The sequence below is a fragment of the Cynara cardunculus genome (genome assembly GCF_001531365.2).
Source record: "Cynara cardunculus var. scolymus isolate 2C chromosome LG 17, CcrdV1, whole genome shotgun sequence".
NCBI classification, from domain to species: domain Eukaryota; kingdom Viridiplantae; phylum Streptophyta; class Magnoliopsida; order Asterales; family Asteraceae; genus Cynara; species Cynara cardunculus.
The window spans coordinates 1,302,105-1,324,920 of NC_037544.1; the positions used below are offsets into that span (position 1 = coordinate 1,302,105).

Below are 22,816 nucleotides of genomic sequence, written 5' to 3' on the forward strand. Positions count from 1 at the left end.
GGGGGGGGGGGGGGTTATTTGTTAACCTTTATTATTGTGTTAATTTTATAAACTAATCATGACGTTTGATTTTTAAAATAAGGGGTTGGGATTAATCATATTATAAATTTAATTTATTAAATGTGTAATATCACAAACATAGGTGAACATAATTGTTGAAGGATATTTATATAAAAGATAATGTGCATTCAATGATATTGGTTACAAACAGTAGAAATCGTATATGTTCAATTCTGTTCATAATTGTCACAAGTGTTCACATATATGTTCAATTTGTGTTCATGATTGTCAAAAATGTTCATATATGTTCAATTTGTGTTCATAATTACCACAAGTGTTCACATATATGTTCAATTTGTGTTCATATATGTCAATTTGTGTTCATAATTGCCACAAGTGTTCACATGTATGTTAAATTTGTGTTCATAATTATCACAAGTGTTAATATATGTCAATTTATGTTCATATGGGTGTATACATGTTAATTTGTGTCATATATGTCAATTTGTGTTCATAATTACCAAGACACTCGCTTTGGTTATTTACTTCACTTTCCGATCTCGAACTCTGACTGTCACCATAAACAATTTTAATCTTCTCAATGTTATCATGTTTTTTTCCAATGTGTTTATCCATAATCGTTTGAACGATAACAAAATTTTACTAACGGATCTCCTCCACCAATCACAAATTTATAAATATTAAAAATGGAAGATCAAGATTAAAAAATAAAAAAAAATCATAAGATCAATATTAAAAATGAAAATAATGGGATATTAATATTGTAACTCCCAATTAATAATATAGAAGTTACAAAAAAAAATACTTGTATACCATTAACATTAAATTCTTAGATAGTGAAGAACCTAATACTAAGATGGATTGTGATTGGTCTAAAAAGTTTATAAAGTTAACACAATAATTCGGGTTAACATCCACGTCTTTATGATCTTTTTTCAATAATACCCTTGTTCGTGTAAAAGTTCGTGAAACTGATGATAAAGATAGATGATGTAAGATCCCACATTGAGGAGGGGAATGAAAGTTGCTTATACGAGCATCTCTAGTAGTTTCTCTGAAATGACTACCAAGTGAGACTAGGGTTGTAAACGAACCGAACGAACACGAACGGAGGCTTGTTCATGTTCGTTCGTTTAACTTAACCGAACACGAACAGTAAACGAACAAAAATCTTTGTGTTCGTGTTCGTTCATTTAGAAAATCAGGTGTGTTCATGTTCGTTTATGTTCGTTCATTAACATGCTAAACGAACGTAAACGAACAAACATAAACGAACGGGCTAAACGAGCATTAACGAACATAAATAAATATTATTTGAATTCAAAGTAAATAAATAAAAAAATATATATTAAGTTTAACATATAAACGAACGAATATAAACGAACGGTAAATGAACGAACATAAATGAACGAACGAGACTTTTGTTCATGTTCGTTCGTTTAACTAAAAGGATAAAAAAAATTGTTCGTGTTCGTTCATTTATTAAATAAACGAACTTCCGGCCGAACGGTTCACGAAAGGTTCGTTGAACGTTTGGTTCGTTTACAACCCTAAATGAAACCATTAATAAAAATAAATATTAAAAAAAAGAAATAATATTTTAATATATGAATGTAATATTTTAATAAATAAATCAATATTGGATTCTCTAAAATAAAAATCTGTTACAAAATGAATGTAAGCTATCAAGTAATTATTCTATAAGAATTGTGGCAACATTTTTTCAATTCAAATTTTGCATTCAATAAATAATTTTAATTTTGATCCATATTTTTTATTTAATTTTGAATTTAAATATATAATAAATACTCCAAATGTTTTATTAAATCATACTCCATCTTAAAATAATTGTTAGGGGTCGTTTACCAAACGGTTATCAGGTAAACGCTTATCAAGTAACATTATCTTACCGGATGAATATGGTAAGTACTAAGAATTTTACTCGTAAGAGCAAAGACAAGTATCGAGAGTCTTATCCAATAAATAAGAACGATAACTCTTATCATGGTTAACGCTTACCGGGTAAATTGTTGCATTTAATACTATTTTGGTGCATTAAAATCTTACATGATAAGTAAATGATAATGTTGAATTCTGTCGGGAAACACTTATTTGGGTAAGCATTTAGTAAATAGCCCATAAAATGTCAAAATTGTAATTTAATCTTAAATAAAAAAATGAAAATACGAAATCTAAAAATGCGCATCCGGGGAATCGAACCCCGGTCAGTACCGTGGGAGGGTACTATGATACCACTACACTAGATGCGCTTCTTTAGTTTTTTCTTTTCATAATTTATTATTAAATATTATTTAATAATTGTTAATTTTATTATATTATTTAATTACCAGAAGAGTACTCACACAATGCAACAAAATATACATCTCGATTTTAGTGTTTCATTTTTTTTTGTCTTAGTCAATGTTATGATACGATTTTATGTGGTTTTGAGAAATCGATAATGTTTTTGTTTTTCAATAAAATATAAATATTAAGATATAATGAAAATATATAAAAATATTGATATTACTATCAGACTAACTATTTAAAAATTCTCGTTTTTTCTGTATTTTTTTAGTTTTTGTTTGATAATATAATTTTTATAAAGATAATAATTAAGTATTTAGTTAGAATTCAATAATTATCCTAATTATATTTTAGTTTTTTATATTTAAAATAAAATGTTTATCCTCTATTTGATTATGTTTATCTGAAGTTAATTACATGATTTCAAGCATGAAGCTTTAATAAGTTATATTTGTGTACAATTTACTTGTAATCTTGAATTGTAAGTAATATGCATCAATAAACAGTACTTCATACATAAAAAATAGGTTTTAAGATTTTTTGTTAAATAATTTATAATATAATATAGATATATTATAAAGTTTTTTTCAATGTATTAGAATTATAAAATTAATATTTAAATAATACAAATTAATCAGCGTCCAAAATGCCTATATCAGCTCAATCAAGTATTCACTTTGACTGCAAACGCATATCAGTTCCCGTTTGTGTCTTTTGTCTAAATTGGAATCCGTGGTGAAAGATAAAACGATTTTTAGTATCATCCTAAATAAGTAATGTGACGAAGCAGTTGTTGCTCACCCGACACGATTATACGAGACTTCCCTACTGACTGAATCACTTGAATCAGTTGAAGGAGGTTTCTACAGGAAGAGTTGCGACTCTGTGTCGTTGAAATATCTGAAATAGATTATTTAATGGAGTTAAATTACATTTTCCTTTTAGAGGCGTTACTTTTGGTTCCTTATTTTAAAAAGCTGATTAGATATGCAAAAACGTTCTTGAACCGTTATATTCATAACATGAATCAACAAGCCGAATTGTATCTTGGGCCACTCTTTAATCGTTCTCAATTCATTTGAATGATTTTGTATCCTAGGTCCATCTTATTTGCGGCTTAATTACGCTTATTGGTCTATCTGGCTTATTCGCACATCTCATTTGAGTTGTTTACTTACGGCTTATTCGCACAGATCGAAATTGCGTGTTGTCCACATTCAGCCACAAAAATGACACCCATACCCCATATTTAAAGCACCGCCTCATTCCCATATGAGACACCCCATCTTCGGCCTCTTTATGATTTTTTGTTTTGATGTTCAAATAATTAATATTGGGGGGTAAATTGGTCATTTATGTTATTCAGACTGTTGTTCAGATAAAAAAAGTAAACAACAACACCTATTTATCCAGACAAACAAATTTACACATACATGACTGAATAAAAAATTTGGTAAACAACCTCTTAACCATTCAGCGCTCTAATTTCATTGTAAACAATTACCAAACAATTATAGTTCATGTTGCATTATATTATGACTACTTAATCATTTTACATCAAACTATTTAGTAACCGTTAAACAGCCCCTCAATAAGTGTTCGCCAGTAAGATTGAATATTTTCATTTATCGGGTACAAGTCGTCTTTTTTTTTTTTCTTAACGGGTAATACTCTCTGATTTTGTTATCGATTTTACCAGATTCTCAATTATTATCATGTTCATTCGATAAGGTAAAATGACCTAATAAAAATTTATTAGAGAAACATTTAGTAAATAAACTCTAATTTATATTTTCAAAACATAAATTAAAACAAAGCGATTTAATTTATTTTTTTTATAAAAAAATGTTTTAATAATTAAAATTAGTTGATTTGGTTTCGGTCCGACCCGTTTAAAATGAGAACCGGGTTTTCTCCTTCCCTCTTCATCGCGTTCTTCAGAATTCTCTCCATTATCTGCTGCTGCAATATGAATTCCGTAGGTTCTTCTGGATTTGCTCTTCTCTTTTGTTTAGCTTCGTTTGCTTTTTCGATTTCGGATTATCATTCTGTAACTCGATTAGGATTCAAGAAAACTATACGGGTTCAGTTCGGATTTGAGGTTAGATATGGAGGGAAAGACGAAGAGATTGAATTCAAAAGATCAATCTTTGTTCTTCTTGTTTTTCTTGAATCTGATGTATTTCCTTGATCAAACAACTTAATTTCGGTAGCGTACTCATAAATTTCCCAATTTAACTCAATAGTAACCATCCAAAAAGCTCGGACGGAATCCACCCCCTATATATAGGAATAGAAATCCAATATCAGCCTCAATCTGTTCAAAGCACCCCTGAATTTCAGGTGTAATCAAATAAATTGTCAGATCAACTGAAAATGCACCACCCAACACCGATACGAATGCCGCATTGAATCCGTATAGCAGAAGGATTTTTTTTCTTCCACTTTCGAGACAATATACGAATCCCAGATCATTCCCACGAGATTGGAACAAGGTTTCTTGGATTGGGTAACAGGAGATCTCGATTAGATTCGATCTTTTTAGATTCTAGTTCCTAGATCAATTGCACAACCATGATTTCTGTAGCAAGGATAAAATCTATCGATTTTTTCAGGTAGCCATTGGGGTTAATTTTCGAAGATTTAACTTCAATTTGGAAAAGAAAGCTGGTTATATTCCTCTTATTGATCGTGGTTAATGTTATGGTTTATGCTTTGTTAAGATAGGTTATCAGTATTGCTCTTGTTTTTGTTGTTTGCCAAGTGTTTGATAATTGTTCTCAATAAATGGACACAAGTTGAAGTGGTCGTGGCAAAGCACTTTGGTTGACGAAATCGAACCCATTATGTGTTCTCTATACGCTAGACATCTTTATAGAAGTATACATGAACCTTATGGTAAAAAAATGTAGATTTTTTTACTTTTTTTCTGCCAAGTTGGGCTAATGGTTGATCGAACTTGCTCAACGTCATCTGAAGTTTCTGAGTTTCAATGTTATTTTTGCGCATTCGTGGTTAACTTTCAGGGTGCCCATTTCAGGGGTATGCAATGGACAAATTGACAACATTTTCACCTTTTTCTACTTGATTTTGATCATTCTACCTTTTTTCTCTTTTTCCCAGAAAAACTCCAAGAGATTTGACCGAGGCATCACTATCAGGTGCTGGAATTTCCATCATAGCAGCTATTTCCATGATTTTTTTGTTTGGAATGGTAAGAATCTCCCCCTTTTTTCAAGTTCTTTAGATTTCATGCCTAGATGTATGCTATATTCATTCTGGTTGTGGCATCATTTTCCATATGTTTTCTTATTGAAACATGATTCTGGGAGATTGGAACTTCACAAGTGCTTTTATGTCTTTTCATACATTTTCTCAACTCTTTTTACCCAAGATTTTCATTCACTAATTGGTTTATACGTTGTGGCACAAGGGTGCCCAATAACTTCAAATCCAACTTAAAACCATGGTGGAAGTTATTAATAACCCACAACTTGAGGCTTATAAGAAGCTCACAATCCCATTTTCCATCCATGTGGGACTAGTTGTTACAACATGCCATTGAAATGAACTGTTACGGACATGTATTTGTACATCACTAAATCACGACTTCATATTGCAGGAGTTACAAAACTTTCTGGCCATCAGTACCTCATCAGCTATCGTAATTGATAAAAGCTCTATTGACGACTCCTTACGCGTCGACTTTAACATCAGGTATGCTCCATTGACTTTAACATCATTAGCAGGTCAAATGACTTGTTAATCAGGTTTGCCAAGCAAACTCAGTTCATAAAAGCTAGTTATTTTATTGCGGCAGATTCAATGGATAGTCTTTTGCTGGGAACCTTAGACCCCTTTTCTCTTTTTAGCCACACTTTTAAAAACAACTATTTAAGTCCAAATGCATCTTAATTGCTGATGTAACAAATATAATATATGAAAAATATAAACCGTAAAATATTGCAAAATTAAAGTGTGGATCCTAAAACGTTGCAAAAATAGAAGTATGGACACTAAAATCTTGATTTCAAAAGCATGAATCATTAACTGAAAATGTGAGTGTTCACTTTCTATGCAACTTCCCCCTTCATGCGAGGCCACCCAAGGGATCATAGTTTGTTGTCAATTAACTCCATTAATTGCATTTATTGGTTTCACGTTCATCATTAGAAGTTGATTAGACTATAACCACTCTTCAATCATTAGAACCAATGGCATTTTGTTTGGTTTTGTGGCTAACACTTGTTAAATTTTTTAATGCAGTTTCCCAGTTTTATCATGCGAGTTTGCATCCGTGGATGTGAGTGATGTCGTGGGAACGGTGAGTTCCAATGATCTTAACTCAATTTCTTCTAGGCGTCCTGCTCGCATGCAATGCCTCCTTTTATTGTTAATCTTCTATCTCCCTCTTTTCTATATGCATGCACTAGACACTTATCATTTGGACGAGTTAAAAGATTGTGTTAGATGTGCCATAGTTTTCTGTAAGCAGTTGCATCAGACTGCCTATGATTAATGATAAGCGGTTATTTTGTTTTTTATTGTTTTTTTAATTGAAAATATTGAGCCCGCATCTATTGTAACCGTCAATCATGAAAGAATGGTTAAGATTTTGGTTGTAAGGGTTGTAAGTTTTAAAGGGGTTGTAAATTAAACAACCCCTACACACACACACACACACACACACACACACATATATATATATATATATATATATATATATATAGGTGGAGGTTCAAACAAGAGCACCTCCACTTTACAAGATAGATAGATAGGATCAGGTTCAGGGAAAAATGCAAAAAAATGAAAAACTGAGGAACACCTTAGTAAGTGGTAACCATTCATCTGCACAATATGCACATGTGCATTTAAGTAACTGAAGTTGTTTCTTGGTTTCTATGCACATGTGCATGTTATAATCGTGTTTTTTTGGATCTTAGTTAACTCTTTCCTAATCAACTCTTATACAAGGCCTAAAATTGTGCTCCCCTTATCTGCAGTACAGGTTAAACATAACAAAAACAGTTCGCAAGTACTCAATCAGTGAGCATTTACAAACAAATGGCTTCGAGTTTGATTATGAGCCAGTTACTCATACGGTTAAGCATGATGACAAGGTTGATGAGGGATATGGTGAAGGATCTGTCAGACTAAATGAGCGTAATTTTGATAGAATTACTCATATGTAAGTGAATTAACCACTCTCATACTTGACCAATCCATGCTCTTGCTTTGATCGCTCTGAAAAACGACCCTCAAGACTATTGCATATGTTTCTTGATGTTTAGCACTTCCTGTTTGGATCAATTTCAGGCATCCAATTGTGGTTGTAAATTTTTATGCTCCCTGGTGCCACTGGAGTAACCGCCTGGTATGGGTATTCCTCCTCTTGACTGCACCCTCCGTTACAAAATAAGTGTCCACATTTCTATTTTAGAAGTGTAAGTCTTCTTTCCAATTCTACCCTTAATTATGAGATGGAGAAATTCATTACTCCCTCCATTAATAAGGGTAAAATTGTCATTTAGTTAATTAAAGAGTGAAATAGTTACACATTTCCAAAGTTGTGTGCCATTTTCATTGTGGAGATTTATTTTGGGATGGAGGGAGTATATAATTTCCTGAAGATTGTCAACTGATTTTTCGCACCCCCATTTGATCAAAGACATGAAAAAATGTATTCTTTGTTCTGTTTCATCGTTCTTTTTTCCTTATTGGCCATTCTTAAAAAAAACGTTTTTCTTTTCTGCTGACAGAATGCTCTTTCTCAACGATGCTAATTTAACATATTGAATTTTTTAAGCACTCGTGAAAAGCAGTCTGTTTGACTGTGTCCTTTGGTGCACACTTCAAATGGTTCGTTCATTATGTATTATATGTTTCAAGTTTCTCACTTCTGATTTATGTAGACTACCCATCTCGTGCATTTCTATAAGATGAAAGAGCTCTTCTACAACATACTGAATTTTCTGACACTTGTTCTCTATTCTGCTTATTTATGTCAGAAACCCTCATGGGAGAAAGCGGCCAAAGTTATGAGACAGAGGTTTAATTCACCTTCTGCTTGTACTTCTCAAAACAAAGTTCAATTCAGTGAATAATATGTAGTTCTTTTTATTAGCTACTGACTCACCGTTGCATCACTAGATATGATCCAGAGCATGATGGGCGAATCATTGTCGGAAGTGTTGACTGCACGAAAGAACCTGATCTGTGTAAAAGGTAATTGTTTAACATTCTTTTCTACTAGTTGACCATTCATTTCATCATTTCATGTCGTCTGCTTAAAAACCCAGCAATGGGATATCAAACACTTGGAAAAGTTATCAGTTTGATTTTGTTGTGTTCTATGCTTTCTCCATTTATCGTGGTTTACTCATTTTCTACTGGTTTTCAGGCATCACATACAAGGTTATCCATCTATTCGCATCTATCGTAAGGGCACGGATGTTCAGTAAGTAGCTGTTCGTCACATCTTTCTAGATATATAAGTTCCAACTTGTTTATAATTAGTTTATCTTGGACCGATGCTTCACTACGACAAAATTCTGTTTATAGGACGCCTAACATGTCTAAGCGTCCTAATAGAATATTTTATAGGACCAAACAATAAAGCATTCTATGTAAAAGTGTTAGAATAGGTTTATAGGACGCTTTTAGGCGTTTTTACAAGTTTTTCGGGAGATTTTTAAAATAAAGTGTCGTATTAGCTATTTTATAGGACCCTTTTGAGAAGTGTCCTATAAAAACTCGTCTATTTATAAGACACTTTTAGGCATTTTTACAAGTTCTTTTAGGACATTTTTAAAATAAAGTGTCGTAGTAGCTATTTTATGGGACCCTTTTGAGAAGTGTCGTATTAGCTATAAAATAGCTAATACGGACATATTGTGACACTTTTTCAACATATTGTGACACTTTTAGGTAGGACGCTTTATTGTTGGATCTTATATAAATGAGTCCTATGAAGTATTCTATTTGGACACTTACACATATTAGGCGTCATATAAGCCCAATTTTGTTGTATTGCTTTTGAAAAGACTCACAACATCACAATCTACTTTATAGGACGTCAAATATATCTAAATTCTCTAATAGACTACTTTATAGGACACTTTTGTCCTATGTAAAGGTGTTATAGTAAGTTGATAGGATATCTTTTGGGTGCTAACAAGTTTTTAAGGACACTTTTGAAATATGGTGTCGTATTATTTTTTTATGACATTATTTGAAAAGTGTTACAAAATCATGCTTCATATAAAAGAAGTGTTCCTAAAGAGCTAATAGGACATTTTATTTCAATAGTGTCGATAAAAAATTGTTAAGACGCCAAAAGCATACTAACAGCTTATTGTAACACATTTCCATAAGATGCACAATTGTTTGGTCCGATAAATGTAAGTCATATAAAGCAGTCAATTAGGACACACTACAACAAAATCGGGTTTATAGGCTGCCTGAAGTGTTTAATTGTCCTAATAGAGTGCCTTATAGGACTTAAGTTTATAGAACCAAAAAACATAGCGTCCTATCTAAAAGGTAACAGTAAGTTTATAGGATGCTTTATGCTATCGTAAGAAGTTTTTTAGGATCTTTTTGAAATAAAGTGTCGTATTAGCTATTTTAGAGGACGCTATTTGAAAAACCCTTGTGTTTATAGCACATTTTTTCAAATAGTGTCCTATAAAGCTAATACGACAATTTAGTTTAAAGAAGTCCTAAAAAACTAGTTACAACGCCCAAAAGCGTCCTATAAACTTATAGTAACGCTTTTAGATAGGAAACTTTATTTTTGGTCCTATAGACTTAAGTTCTATCAGCTCTCTAGTAGGACACTTCAACAATTTAGGCATCCTATAAACTCAATTTTGTTGTGTGACATTTAAACATATTTGGCGTCCTGTAAAGCTGATTGTGTTGTTGTGATTTTTCGTCAAATGCATTTGTTGAATCAACTAATGCTCTTTTCAATCAGATTTTAAGTTTGAGTTTTCTCTTTGAATTGCTTTATGGTTCCCTTGTGTTTTCTTGAATCAGTGATGCCCATGGAATCCACATTCATGAAACATATTATGGAGACCGAGATACTGATAGCTTGGTTCTTGTAAGAAAACTGAAACTCCTCTCGATCTTTGTTTTGGGGAAACATGCCCTTTTCGAATCCGTAATACTTGAAGGGTTCTTTACTAAAGAGCTCATCCAACTTTGGCTAACGTTTCCCTTCATGCAGAAATTGGATGCCTTGGCTTCATCCATTGTTGTCGATGCCAAACGTTCTTCTGGTGTGACAGTTGATATTACGAAAAGACCTACACCACCTCATGAAGGTTGTAGGATCGAAGGATTTGTATGGGTCAAGAAGGTAAGTCATTATAAACATGACAATATGTAGCTTCATAACAAAATAGGACGCCAAATATGTCTAAATGTGCCTTACAGGACTTAAGTTTATAGGACCAAACAATTGTGCATCTTCCTAATAAGTCGAAAGGAAGGCTTTTGGGCGTCTTTAACAAGTTCTTTATGATGCTTTTGAATAAAGCATTCTATTGTCTTTTTTATGACATTATTTGAAAAAATGGCATATAAAAACAAGTGTCCTATAAGAAGACATGTTCATAAGACGCAGAGGTAGACCTAGAAATTTTTTCAAGTGGTGGCACCATCTGACTATAATAAACGGATATATGGATATTTTTTTTACAAAATCATTATTGGTCTGTTGGTTAGTTCCTTGCTTTTTGTATGTGAGGTCGAGTGTTTGAGTCCCAAATATTTTAAGAAACATAAAAATCTTGAATTAAAAGATAAAAACTAAGAAAGTGATGCCAATTGTATCCGAACCCACACATGGAAGGAGAGATAGACTGTGCAAACCAACTCTACAAAAGAAACTTGTGTTAGTTTTAAGGAATATATCGTTGTACCCAACAAAATAATACAGTGGCACCTTTAACAACCCTAAAAAATTTGACATTAAGACGAAGGAACGAAGCCGTCGCCTACGCCACCGTATGCACCATCCTAGGTCCGCCCCTGATATTAAGACACCTCTTAGAATGTCTTGTAAAAAATTATAAGAAAGTTAATATGACACTTTTTTAAAAAGCGATTGAAGAAACTTGTTAGGATGTCCAAATATGTTCCAACATCTTATTGCAACACCTTTATATAGGACCCATAATTGTTTGGTCCCGTAAATTAAAAATCTGTAAATCAGTTTATTAGGACTTTTTTTTTTAATTAACCTGGATATCCAACCCGCTATGTGAGCCAACTAATTCCAAGATGACCACCCGCCTCGCGGGTATCCAGGAGTCACCACATTTGAACCTCCGTGGCCACGAGGGGATTTTTATTCCTCCTTGGATTCGAACCAGGACCTCCAGGCACTTTTGATCTTTGGAGCCCAAGCTCAAACCAATCGGGCACCACCCTTGTGGTTTCTATTAGGACATTTAGGGCTAGGGCCTGTTTGTTAGCAACTTAATGAGCTTAAAGGGACTCACACCTTTTTCAGTCAACTACTCATGACTGTTTGGTAATGGCTTATTGATATAGAAAGTGACTTCTTCAGTAAGCTTTCCGGGTGGGGGGGGGGGGGAACTTATGCAAAAAGCCAAGTTTTTTCCAAAACCTACCCCCTCCGAACTATACAAAACCCTCGCAAACAAAAATATTCCCAATCTATACAGAGAGATTAATCCTCACATCCACACACACAGCTTTATATATACAGAACTTGATGGAAAAACCAACCGAACATCCCCTTGGACATATTTGGTGTCCTATAAATGCCGATTTTGTTGCAGTGCAAGGTCTTCGTACATCCTCCCCCTCCCCCCCCCCCCCCACCTTGCCGTCGGCGTAAGATTTACTTGATTTGTTTGGTTTAATCTTTGGTTGTCATCTACTACACAGGTTCCCGGAAACCTTATTGTCTCAGCGAGTTCAGGATCCCACTCATTTGATGCTTCACAGATGAACATGTCGCATGTGATTTCGACCTTCTCTTTTGGTTCGACAATTACTCCAATGATGATGAGTGATATGAAGCGGTTAGTACCTTACCTTGGTGGAGGCCGTAACCGGTTGGATGGCAAAACATACACGACCAAGCCAGAATCTGATGCAAACGTTACAGTAAGCTCTCAAATACTAATTCCCGAAAACCTTTTCATGTTCGTGTACATTTACACACCTCTCACTACTACAAAATTGGGTTTATCGGGCGCCTATAATGTCTAAGCGTTCTAATAGAATACTTTATAGGACTTAGGTTTATAGGACCAACTATAAAGCGTTCTATTTTCAAGTGTTACAATAGGTTTATAGGACACTTTTGGACGTTTTAACAACTTTTTTATGATGCTTTTAAAATAAAGTGTCGTATCAACTACTTAATAGGACACTTTTGAGAAGTGCCCTATAAATATTGGACACATTTTTCTAATAGTGTCATATAAAATAGCTAATAGGACACTTTATTTTAAATGTGTCCTAAAAACTATTGTAACACTTTTAAATAGGATGTTGTTCAGTTTAGTCCTATAAACTTCAGTCCTATAAAGTATTTTATTAGGACTTATAAACATTTTAGCGGTCCTATAAAACCAATTTTGGTGTAGTCTCTAAGTTATCAAGTACCAAAGGGTCATTAGCCCAGCAGTACCCGGATAACTGGTAGATCCCAATCTCTCTGTAGGTCAAGGGTTCAAGTCTCACCAAATGTAAATTGCAGATAGAACATTATATTCAAGTCGTGAAGACGGAGGTTTTGGGTTTGTCTAATCAATTGATCGAGGATTACGAGTACACAGCACATACTAGTCTGATACAAGCTCATTCCATCCCAGCCGCAAAGTTCCATCTCGAGTTTTCACCGTTGCAGGTTTGAAATCTGAATCACACCCAGGATCTTATCACTACAACAAAATCGAGTTTATAGGACACCAAAAGTGTTTAGGTATTTTAATAGACTACTTTATAGGTTCAAACATTTGTGTACCCTATCTAAAAAGTGTTAGTAATAAGTTTATAGGACGCTTTTGGGCGTCTTAACAAGCTTTTTAAGACACTTTTGAAACAAAATGTCGTATTAGCCCTTTTATAGGATCCTTTTAAAAAGTGTCATTTGAACACATCTTCTTATAGGCGCCCCTTTTACAAGAAACTTTTCACATTGTCCTATAAAAGGCTAATATGACACTTTGTTTCCTAAAAAGCTTTTTAAGGCGTCCAAAAACGTCATATAAACTTATTACAACAACTTTAGGTAGGACAAATAAATGTTTGGTTCTATAAATTTAAGCCCCACAAAGTAGCCTATTAGAACACTCGGATATTTTTAGTGTCCTATGAATCCGATTTTTTTTTGTAGTGTATTGTAAACAATCGCTCTACTCTTTAGGGTAGATGTCAGATCTGTGTACATCTTACCACCCCACGCCAGGGCGGGATATACTGGGTTCGTTTGGTTTAAATTTGAAGTCCATTTTACCTGTCTTTTCATAATGCTTGTCGCCGGATTTTAATTCCCATCTTTATTATGGCTTTAGGTTATGATCACGGAAAACCCGAAGTCATTTTCTCACTTCATCACCAACCTCTGTGCCATCATCGGTGGTGTGTTCACAGTACGTCTTTCACTTGTTCTCTGTGCGTGTCGTACTTCCTACGTGTCCATACAATAAGATGGCTTATTTAGGATGTCCGGTGGGCGACTTAATAGAGTACTTAATAGGTTATTAAGTTTATAAAACCAACAACTTTTAAGTCATATACAGTAACGTTACGATAAGTTATGACGAAGTTATGACAATCTAATAAGACACAAGAAAAATTGTCTTATTTGCCTTTTTATATGACACTTTTGAAAAATGTCCTATAAAAAAAAAGCTAATAAGAGGATTTATATCTTGTGTCTTGTTTGATTACCCAAATTCGTTGATGGAACTTGTTACACATAGTTGTTGGTCTTAAAACACTTAAAAGCCTCGTAAATACTCTATGGGTGCATTTGATTTCTAGACAGGATAAGATAGGACAAGACAGAACATCTGTTCAGGGTTTGGCAAGACGGAACTGGACATGACAGAACAGATAAATGAGTTGCTTATATCTTTTGATTAATTTTATGTAATTTATTAAATTATAATAAATTAAATATTTTTTTGTAATAAAATATATTATTAGAAAGTTTTTTCAAAACGATTAAAATGACGCTAAAATAAAAAAAAAGTTTATGTAGTTTGCAATGTTTATTTTATATCTTTTCTATATTATTATTTTATTATTAATATTTAAAAAGTTACATAAATTAACCGAAATATAAAAACCGTTTAAATGAATAAAATTTAAAAAATGAGTAAAATGTAAAGAAAAAGACGTATTTAATGTTTTAGACTGAAATTAAGTTTTATTTTGAGGTTATATTGGTAAAATATAGGTTTGTTCCACCATGTTCCATGGGGTGGAGGTGGAACATGCGTCTTCCACTTTGTTTCTTTCTGTTCCACATAAAAGTTCCGTCAAACGTGAAACAAGGTTTTGTTTTGTCTTGTCCAGTGTACAACCAAACACACCCTATTAGAACACCCATAAACCACCGGGCGTTCTAAAAAACCCATTTTGTTGCAGTGTTTAAAATTTCTACTAGCTGGAAAAAGGACTTCGCTATTTTACCATCGATTTGCTTCGTTTTTCTTGTGTATTGCTATCAGGTTGCCGGAATATTGGATTCCATTCTCTACAACACGTTTAAACTGGCGAAAAAGGTCGAACTGGGGAAGAACTATTAGGTCGAAGCCCGGAAAAGAATCAGTTTTAAAGCCATTTCTAGTGAAGATTACTAACTTTCCCGTTGAATATGGAACCTAATTTAGCCAGTATAACCTAAGTAATCGAGTACAAAGGCATTAGCCGTCAGCCCGTGATCTAGATTTTGTAAGAAACTAGCTCCACTGACCGTTAATTAAGACACAGAGTTTTTTCTATCTTATCCGTTTTATATAACGATCTTTCTTTGTCTATGTACTTACTAAACAAATTAATAGTTGTTAGAACGATGATTGTTTGTGGTTGTTTTGCGTTTCGCGAGAATCTCAATGTGGGCCCGGCCTGGCCCAGGATCCACATAGGACCAGGACTGTCCCGATGGTCTGTAACCGGTTATACATAGACCTGATTTTTTTAAAAGAATAAGTTTTTATAAATTATATATCAAGGGTTTTAACAAAAACCCTTCTAAGTTTAATTTAAGTTTTCCAAGTTTTTTTTGGAAATTTTTCTTTTTTTTACGTGTTTCGGTATTAAGTTTAAAAAATCGCAATTATAAAAACATGCACAATATGTTTTGTAAAAAAGAATTAAAAAAAAATTAAAGTGTATTTCAATCAGATGTTATTAAAAAAACAAGATTTTTTATATGTTCAAACTTATTTTTTCGAACAAAAATTTTGGACCGATTTCTAAGGACCGGTTATGGTTAAAGGAGACTGAGCCATAAGTTTTCGATCGAGACCGGGACCGGTTACGAAAAGGAAATCAAGGACTTGGACCGATTTGCTCAGGGACTGGTTTTTGACCATCTCTATGCTAGATGGGTTTCGTGATATTTGCTCGTTTTCTTGATTTTGTTCATATACAAATATTGTTCATACTCAACACGATAAAATTACAGTGAACTTATTTGACAGAATCGTTCTCGATCAATAAACACAACACGTTCAAAACCCGAAAAGAACGGAGAACCCACCAAAAGCTCCAACCGAACAAAGGAAATTTGTGACGGTTAACGAAGCGCCATTTGGAGTCGGAGGTGGATGGTTTTCGTCTGAAGGACCCGGAGCTGGAGTCAGGTCAGTTTCTGGTGTAGATGGAGCCGGAGGAGGAGATGGATAGTCTTCGCTGGCGGGAGGTGGTGATGGAGTGGCGGATGGAGGTGGCGACGGAGCAGCAGATGGTGGTGAAGATGGAGCAGCCGAGGAGCGGTTGCTGCGGTCTGCCATTACGACAATCATCACTTTTTCGTTGTTTTTGCAGTGATCTACATTTCCGCTGATGAAGAAATGAGGCCCGGATTGGGTTAACTTGACTGCGGTATGACCATCACTGTATTTTGCAATCGGTGATGCCGTGCTGCAATTTTTGTAGTCGGTTTCGCTTACTTGGACCAACGAGTCCTTGTTCGCCTCGTAGTTGAACACTACATATAAACACCAAAACGTCATCGAAAAGTGGCTTTCGATAATCAAAATTTTGCGTGATGGAAAAGATCGAACTCAAAGGAGTTACTCTCGCTACAACGAAATCAGCTTTTAGGATGCTGGCAACGTCCTATCAACTTATTGTAATACTTTACATGGAACACACAATTATTTGATCTTATAAAACAGTATATTTATGATATTTAGACATATTTTTGCATCATATAAAGCTGATTTTGTTATACTGTCCTGAATCAACCAGCAAGATTACATCGTCTGCTTTGGTGGACCAGGATCAGTACAGTACAGTACTGTACTCTGTACTGTATAATATGTGAAACTCCTTTAAATCTTTTTTTAAAAAAGACCCGGAAAAGCATAAAACTTACGGACGGTGTCTCCGATTTGAAACCGGCTTTGGTGTGCCCATTGATCATATGAATTACAAGATGCAAGGCTCCAGTCACCTGAACCTCCAACCTTGAATTGGTATGCATGGCCATCTTGAATCATAAGGAAAAGACTAAAAAGCCCTAGAACCACCACCATTGTTGTCTTGTGATGGCTTGTTGTCTTCATTGCAAAACCAAGATTCAGAAGGGTAAAATAGGAATGTAAATTATGGGAAGACTAAGGTAAGTCCATGGGGGTATTTGTAGGGGGAAAAAAATGAAGGTGAATCTTTTCTTTTCTTGTAAATGTGGTTTCTTGAATTGAAGTCCAAAGCATAAGGACAACTTTTGTGTTTAGGGTGTTATGCTTTTCTTTAACACCACCAAAAAGATATGTAACAAAGATTCTAATCAGATATATATATATATATATCTGGTAAATTGTATGAAAAAGTAACGTACTTTAATTTGATGTATTTATATTTTGGGTAACGTACTATTAAAACTTCTAGTTTTCATCCCATCAACCCAATTTCATTTCTATTTTGGATAACGTACTTTCAAAATTTTCATTATGAAAATTATTTCTATACTGATTCAATTTCGTTTCGATTCTGTTATAACAAATCTCGTACTGGGTTTTATGCAGCTGTATTGGGTCAAGGGAAAAATCTGATCAAGGTTGCTCTTAGAATATTTTTTAAGAGGTGTTAAAGTTTCAAATATTATTTCACTTCTGATTATTAAGATGGGGTGCTGAAGTCTGAAATCTAAATAAAAGATTGTTTGTTTTGAAAAAAATATAAATTTGAAGATATCGTAAAAATTTTAAAAAAAATAAATCGATATTAGTATCAAATTAACTATTTAAAAAATCTCATTTTTTATAAAGTTTTTTATTTCAATTTTCCTATTATAGTTTAATTTAGTTTAATAACATAACTTTTTATAAAAATAATAATTAAGTATTTTGTTAGAAGTCAATAATTATCTTAATTATATTTTAGATTTTTTATAATTAAAATGAGATGTGTTTATCCTGTATTTGATTATATTTATCTACAGTTAGTTAAACGAATTTCAAAATTGAGTTTTAATAAGTTGTACTTATATATAATTTACTTGCAATCTTGAATTTAAGTAACGTACATTAATAAATAATACTTCATATATAAAAAATGGTTTTTGAATTTTTTTTATCAAATGTTTAATTTATTTTTGGTTTTTTAAACAAACCACACGAACTACCCGTTATTAAATTAGAATTGGGTTTTGACAAATTATTATTAAATCCACAAAATTTAATGTTTATTTAGAAATTATTGCAAAGGCATTAACTTGTATTTGAAATATAACCGAATTATTATAATATTTATGTACATCAACTTTATAGCTATCTATACTAAATTATAAAGCATTTGACAAAACTCTTATAAACCATCTTTTATATATGAAATACTGTTTATTGATGCATATTACTTAAAAATTCAAGATTACAAGTAAATTTTATATAAGTACAACTTATTAAGTTTCATATTTGAATTCATATAACTAACTGTAAGTAAATATAATCAAATACAAGATAGAATTCTCATATATCTAAAATATAATTAGAATAATTATTGAGTTCTAACAGAATAATTAGTTATTATCTTTATAAAAGTTATATTATTAAACCAAAAATAAATTACTTCGTCACTAAACCAAAATTAGATTGTAAAAAAAAATTGAATTAAAGAAATTACACAAAAAATAAGAACTTTTATATATATTTTTAATTTTTATGATATTTACAAATTTATATTTTTAAATAACACATTATTGCTTGCTCAAAATCACATAAATTCATATTATAATATCGACAGAGACCAAAAAAATAAAACAAAACATTAAAATCGAGATATATCTCGTTGCATTGTGCGAATACCATTATATTTTAATTAATAATGTCTTCATGATGCCTATCTAGAAACTAGAACGTATCTGAAAATCGTTACTTCAAAGTCTAATTCATTGAATTTCGAAAAAATCATTTATTGTACGGAATCAACTTAAATGACATTTTATTGGATCGAAGTTAACGGTTACAAACCCTTTTGCAGAAAACATCGTTCATCCTCAACATTACAGAACTGTAAAAAATTGTACGGATTTGATATAAATAAACTTGATTAATTACAAGATTTTCTTGGATAATCACCTACTAAATAATCTTGGATATTATAGTTCTACAAAAAGAACTATAATTAATGCAACATCGGCAATAAACACATGTTTATGCAAAATGGTAATTACAACAACAATAAAACTACCATAAACCCCCACCCTAATTAGTTAATTAAAACTAATGACAACAAACGTCAAAAACGCAACAACAACCGCCGACAAGATTCCGGCACCGGTTAACCGGCAACTTCCATTCTTCTTGGGCAATCTCTTAGGCAAAGCACATTCTTCCCCATTGAATATCACCTTCGTTGGAAACCCATCTCCCTTCACCACTTTTATATCCGGGGTTTCCTTCTTATGAAAGGAAAGCACCGATTGCTGTTTTCCGGGCACCGGAATCTCCCCGTGTCTGCCATTATCGATCGGAATCAAGTAATTCAACCCCGGCAAACCCTGCATGAAAATGGTCCCATGACGACCCACTTTCGGAAGCTTCGTTCCATTAAAAGAATACACATTTTCAAAACCCCTAAACGCTTTCTTGAACTGAAGTCCGGCGAACCAGTCCTCAAATGGGTGGCTCCCCCAGTTAAAAATCGTCAATCTCGCCGTCCATCCAGTCTTGAAATCACTATCAAGATGCCAATTCAAACTAACGGCACAGTTATCTGGACATGGAAGCTTTCTTGGAAGATCAATATGTTTCAATTTAGCCCAAGCTCTTGCCTTTTTAGTCCGATTATGAAACGGAACCAGCAACGCCTCCGCCGGCAACGGCAGTGCTCGAGCTTTAGGGTTACATTTGGTCGTATCTTCATCTTCACACCCACATGCACACGTGTTGCATGGCACTACAGAATCAGTGTAGTAAGCCGAAAAAGACACACAACATTTAGCTTGTTGAGGTTTAGGTTTTGTTATATTACAAACAACTTGATAACTCGCCATGGCGTAGATGGCAGCGTCGGTTCCTTTCGGGTCGGGAAACTCCGACGGGTCGACTCTAATGGGCTGTGAGCATTTGAAATGTGGGCTAACGTAACCTTCGATCTTCCAGTTTTGTGGTGGGTAGAAAGAGGTCCGATTAAGATCAGGTGGGAGTTTAAAAACAGTCATCTGAAACATGGCTTTCGACTCAGTTTCGTTCATGATTTTGGGCAAGATGCTTCCGTTCCGGCAACAATACGGGAACTTTCCGATCTTCTTATCGTTTTTTAGGGTTGGTGGGAGGTCGGAGATGACTGGTCTCTTTTCGCAGTTGACGACTTTGGAGAAATCCATGTCTTTATAGTATTGGCCGGCAGGGCTGAATAGGCATTCAGACAGGTCTTTTTTGCGAGTGTAAGCACCTCGCATGTCGTAGATGAACTCGTTTCGCATCCATTCGAAGGTTAAGTTCCATTTATCGAGACGGCTGAGTGGGTGATTGTTTTCGATGGTTACTTGAGCCAGGTAATTGCCTTCGGTGGCTTGCACGACGTCGTATGTGAAAGAGACCGCTCCTTCCTGACGTGGGTAGAATTTGGTTTTCTTCTTTTTGACCTTGAATTTCGGATCTTTTTTGCAGCATACGTACATGGTCTTCTCTGAAGAATGATCATCATCAACATCAACAACAACAACAACAATGGAGAAATCTGTGAGATTTGAATGTAAACGACAGGAATTAGGTTACAGTGTGTACTTACGTTTTTTGGTGGGTGCAGGGCATTTGAATCCATCGTTTTGGAGCTTAAGCTTCTTAGGCATGGGAGCATTTCCAACCTTCCCTCCAAACAAAGTACCCTTAAACTTAACCTTCGCCGCCATCTGATTTATATCACCGGCGGTATCAATCGCCGTCTTTAGATCCGCCTGAGGATAACCAGTCACATACGTTCCATTCTTATCCACCTTAAACGGAAAACTGTCACCATTAAGAATCGACCCACCTTCCGTCGAGACAATCACTTCATCATGATGAAACCCAATAAGCGCCTTCCATGCTTTCACCTCGGTGGTGCCGGCATTAATGGCGATCAGCTCAGACTTAAAAGCCCACGACTGAGCAGTCACGTTTTTCAAATGGGGAAACTCTTTTTCACGAGAATCAAAAGTATACTGCAAAAAGACGCCATTACAGGTGTTCATTTCTTTCGGTGGAGTTATCTGCTGGTTGTCATCTCCGCCACCGTCACCGCCGTCGTCGGTTTGGGCCAAACATGTCGGAGAAGAAAGTAAGAGGAATAAAGAGAAGAACAGTAGTATATTCATGGCGGTTTGATGCTGATTGATTTGGAAAGAGATGATCGGTGGGGGTGGGTATAGAAAGGTCTCCGGCGAGTGTATGGCGGAGGAGTACGGCGGAAGGGAGAGTGAAGAAATTATCACCACCCGAAGCCGCGTGAAGAAAAACACACGGCGAAGGAAGGTGATGGATGGAAAGGAAAAATCAGAGACCAAACGACATAGAAATGGTGAAGACAGGAGAGGGAAACCGATAGTAATAGGAAGAGACCGACGGGTTTTCCGGCGTTCAGCTCCTCTGGTTTTCCCGGATATATGCCGGAAAACACTCTGGGGTGATTATTGGTCGAGGGTTAATTTCGTCTTTTTCCAACTTTCGGTTTTGTTAAGAGTAAAATCTAATTTTGGTACTCTATTTAGTGGAAATGTGAAAATGGGATGCCAACTCATCGTAATTATTTAAATAAATATTTATTCTATTTATAAAATATAATGATCAATTACGTTAATCGATTAAGAAACATCGTTGTTGAAAGTTTGAAGAATAATAAGAGACAAATAAAATGTTGATTTACTTCTTATAAGAAAAAAACCGATCCTGGACCGCCGGAGGACTGGAACTGGGATCGGCAAAAGTCTGTTCCCTCCCGGAACCAGTTATAGGACCGTCGACCGGTTATGGTTTTGGAGGGTTACGAGGGACCGGCCCGGCCCAGCCTGGTTATTAAAAAGTAGCCGTTTTTTATATAGCCATTATATGACATATTTTTGGTCTTTTTTACCTTCTAAACCCTATATATAAGTGTCATGGTTGAAAGATTTACATATAAAATTACAAAACGTAAAAAAAACATTCACAATTCTCGCTCTCTCGTTATATTGTGACTTCAAGTCGTATTTTTAAAGTGTATTTGACCCATCCAACTACAAATTTTATAATGAATTAAAAAATTTATCATTAAACAAAAATTTAAAAAAAGTATGTTTTTTGTTCGGTACCGACTAACCATAACCGACTATGAGAATGCTTGATCGGGCTTCCCGATACTGTTGAGGCCCGGGATCGGTGAGGCCTTACCGGCCCCGCTCAAACCGGGACCTGTTTTTTGATGGGGGTAGCTAATGGCACCCCTATCATTTGCTAATGTCACCCCTATCTCCTTATGTAATCATTCTTTTTTTAATTTCATTTTTGTGTTTTTGTCTTTTTCTTGTCTTTTCTTTTTATACTAATTTCATTTTACTTAGTTTATTTAATTAAATATAAATATATTATTATTATTATTATTATTATTTATTACCCTGTAATTTTTTTATTATTACTAAAAAATATTATTTTTTATCATAATTTTTATAAAAAATATTATATGTTTTATTTTTTTAAATATTTTTCTTAAAAAACGTTATCTTTTTCTAATAATCATTTTAAAGAAAAAATATATATATATATATATATATTTCTTTTTTCAATAACAATTCTTTAAAAACGTA

General features: G+C 34.1%; 3 protein-coding genes and 1 non-coding gene across 4 annotated transcripts; 1 reads left to right on the plus strand and 3 right to left on the minus strand.

Annotated features, from left to right (window-relative positions):
- Nucleotides 1-2,220: 2,220 nt before the first annotated feature.
- TRNAG-CCC lies at nucleotides 2,221-2,291 on the minus strand. The gene has a single exon. It is a non-coding gene; the product is annotated as a tRNA-Gly (tRNA).
- Nucleotides 2,292-4,297: 2,006 nt separating this feature from the next.
- Nucleotides 4,298-15,309, plus strand: LOC112500413 (protein disulfide isomerase-like 5-4). The gene is made up of 17 exons (XM_025103907.1): nucleotides 4,298-4,429; nucleotides 4,944-5,022; nucleotides 5,355-5,370; nucleotides 5,452-5,542; nucleotides 5,951-6,045; nucleotides 6,595-6,652; nucleotides 7,332-7,516; nucleotides 7,645-7,702; nucleotides 8,337-8,377; nucleotides 8,479-8,553; nucleotides 8,729-8,785; nucleotides 10,369-10,435; nucleotides 10,562-10,693; nucleotides 12,253-12,474; nucleotides 13,073-13,222; nucleotides 13,890-13,967; nucleotides 15,054-15,309. The coding sequence occupies exons 1-17, from the start codon at nucleotides 4,298-4,300 to the stop codon at nucleotides 15,129-15,131; spliced, it is 1,614 nt and encodes a 537-aa protein (XP_024959675.1). The 3' UTR covers nucleotides 15,132-15,309.
- A 701-nt stretch (nucleotides 15,310-16,010) lies between these two features.
- LOC112501121 (early nodulin-like protein 1) lies at nucleotides 16,011-17,147 on the minus strand. The gene is made up of 2 exons (XM_025104779.1): nucleotides 16,928-17,147; nucleotides 16,011-16,537 (listed from the first exon to the last, which is right to left on the minus strand). Exons 1-2 carry the CDS (start codon nucleotides 17,115-17,117, stop codon nucleotides 16,059-16,061), a joined length of 669 nt encoding a protein of 222 aa, XP_024960547.1. The 5' UTR covers nucleotides 17,118-17,147; the 3' UTR covers nucleotides 16,011-16,058.
- A 2,117-nt stretch (nucleotides 17,148-19,264) lies between these two features.
- LOC112500414 (COBRA-like protein 10) lies at nucleotides 19,265-21,352 on the minus strand. Its single transcript, XM_025103908.1, has 2 exons — nucleotides 20,788-21,352; nucleotides 19,265-20,685 (listed from the first exon to the last, which is right to left on the minus strand). The coding sequence occupies exons 1-2, from the start codon at nucleotides 21,350-21,352 to the stop codon at nucleotides 19,265-19,267; spliced, it is 1,986 nt and encodes a 661-aa protein (XP_024959676.1).
- Between the last annotated feature and the right edge of the window lie 1,464 nt (nucleotides 21,353-22,816).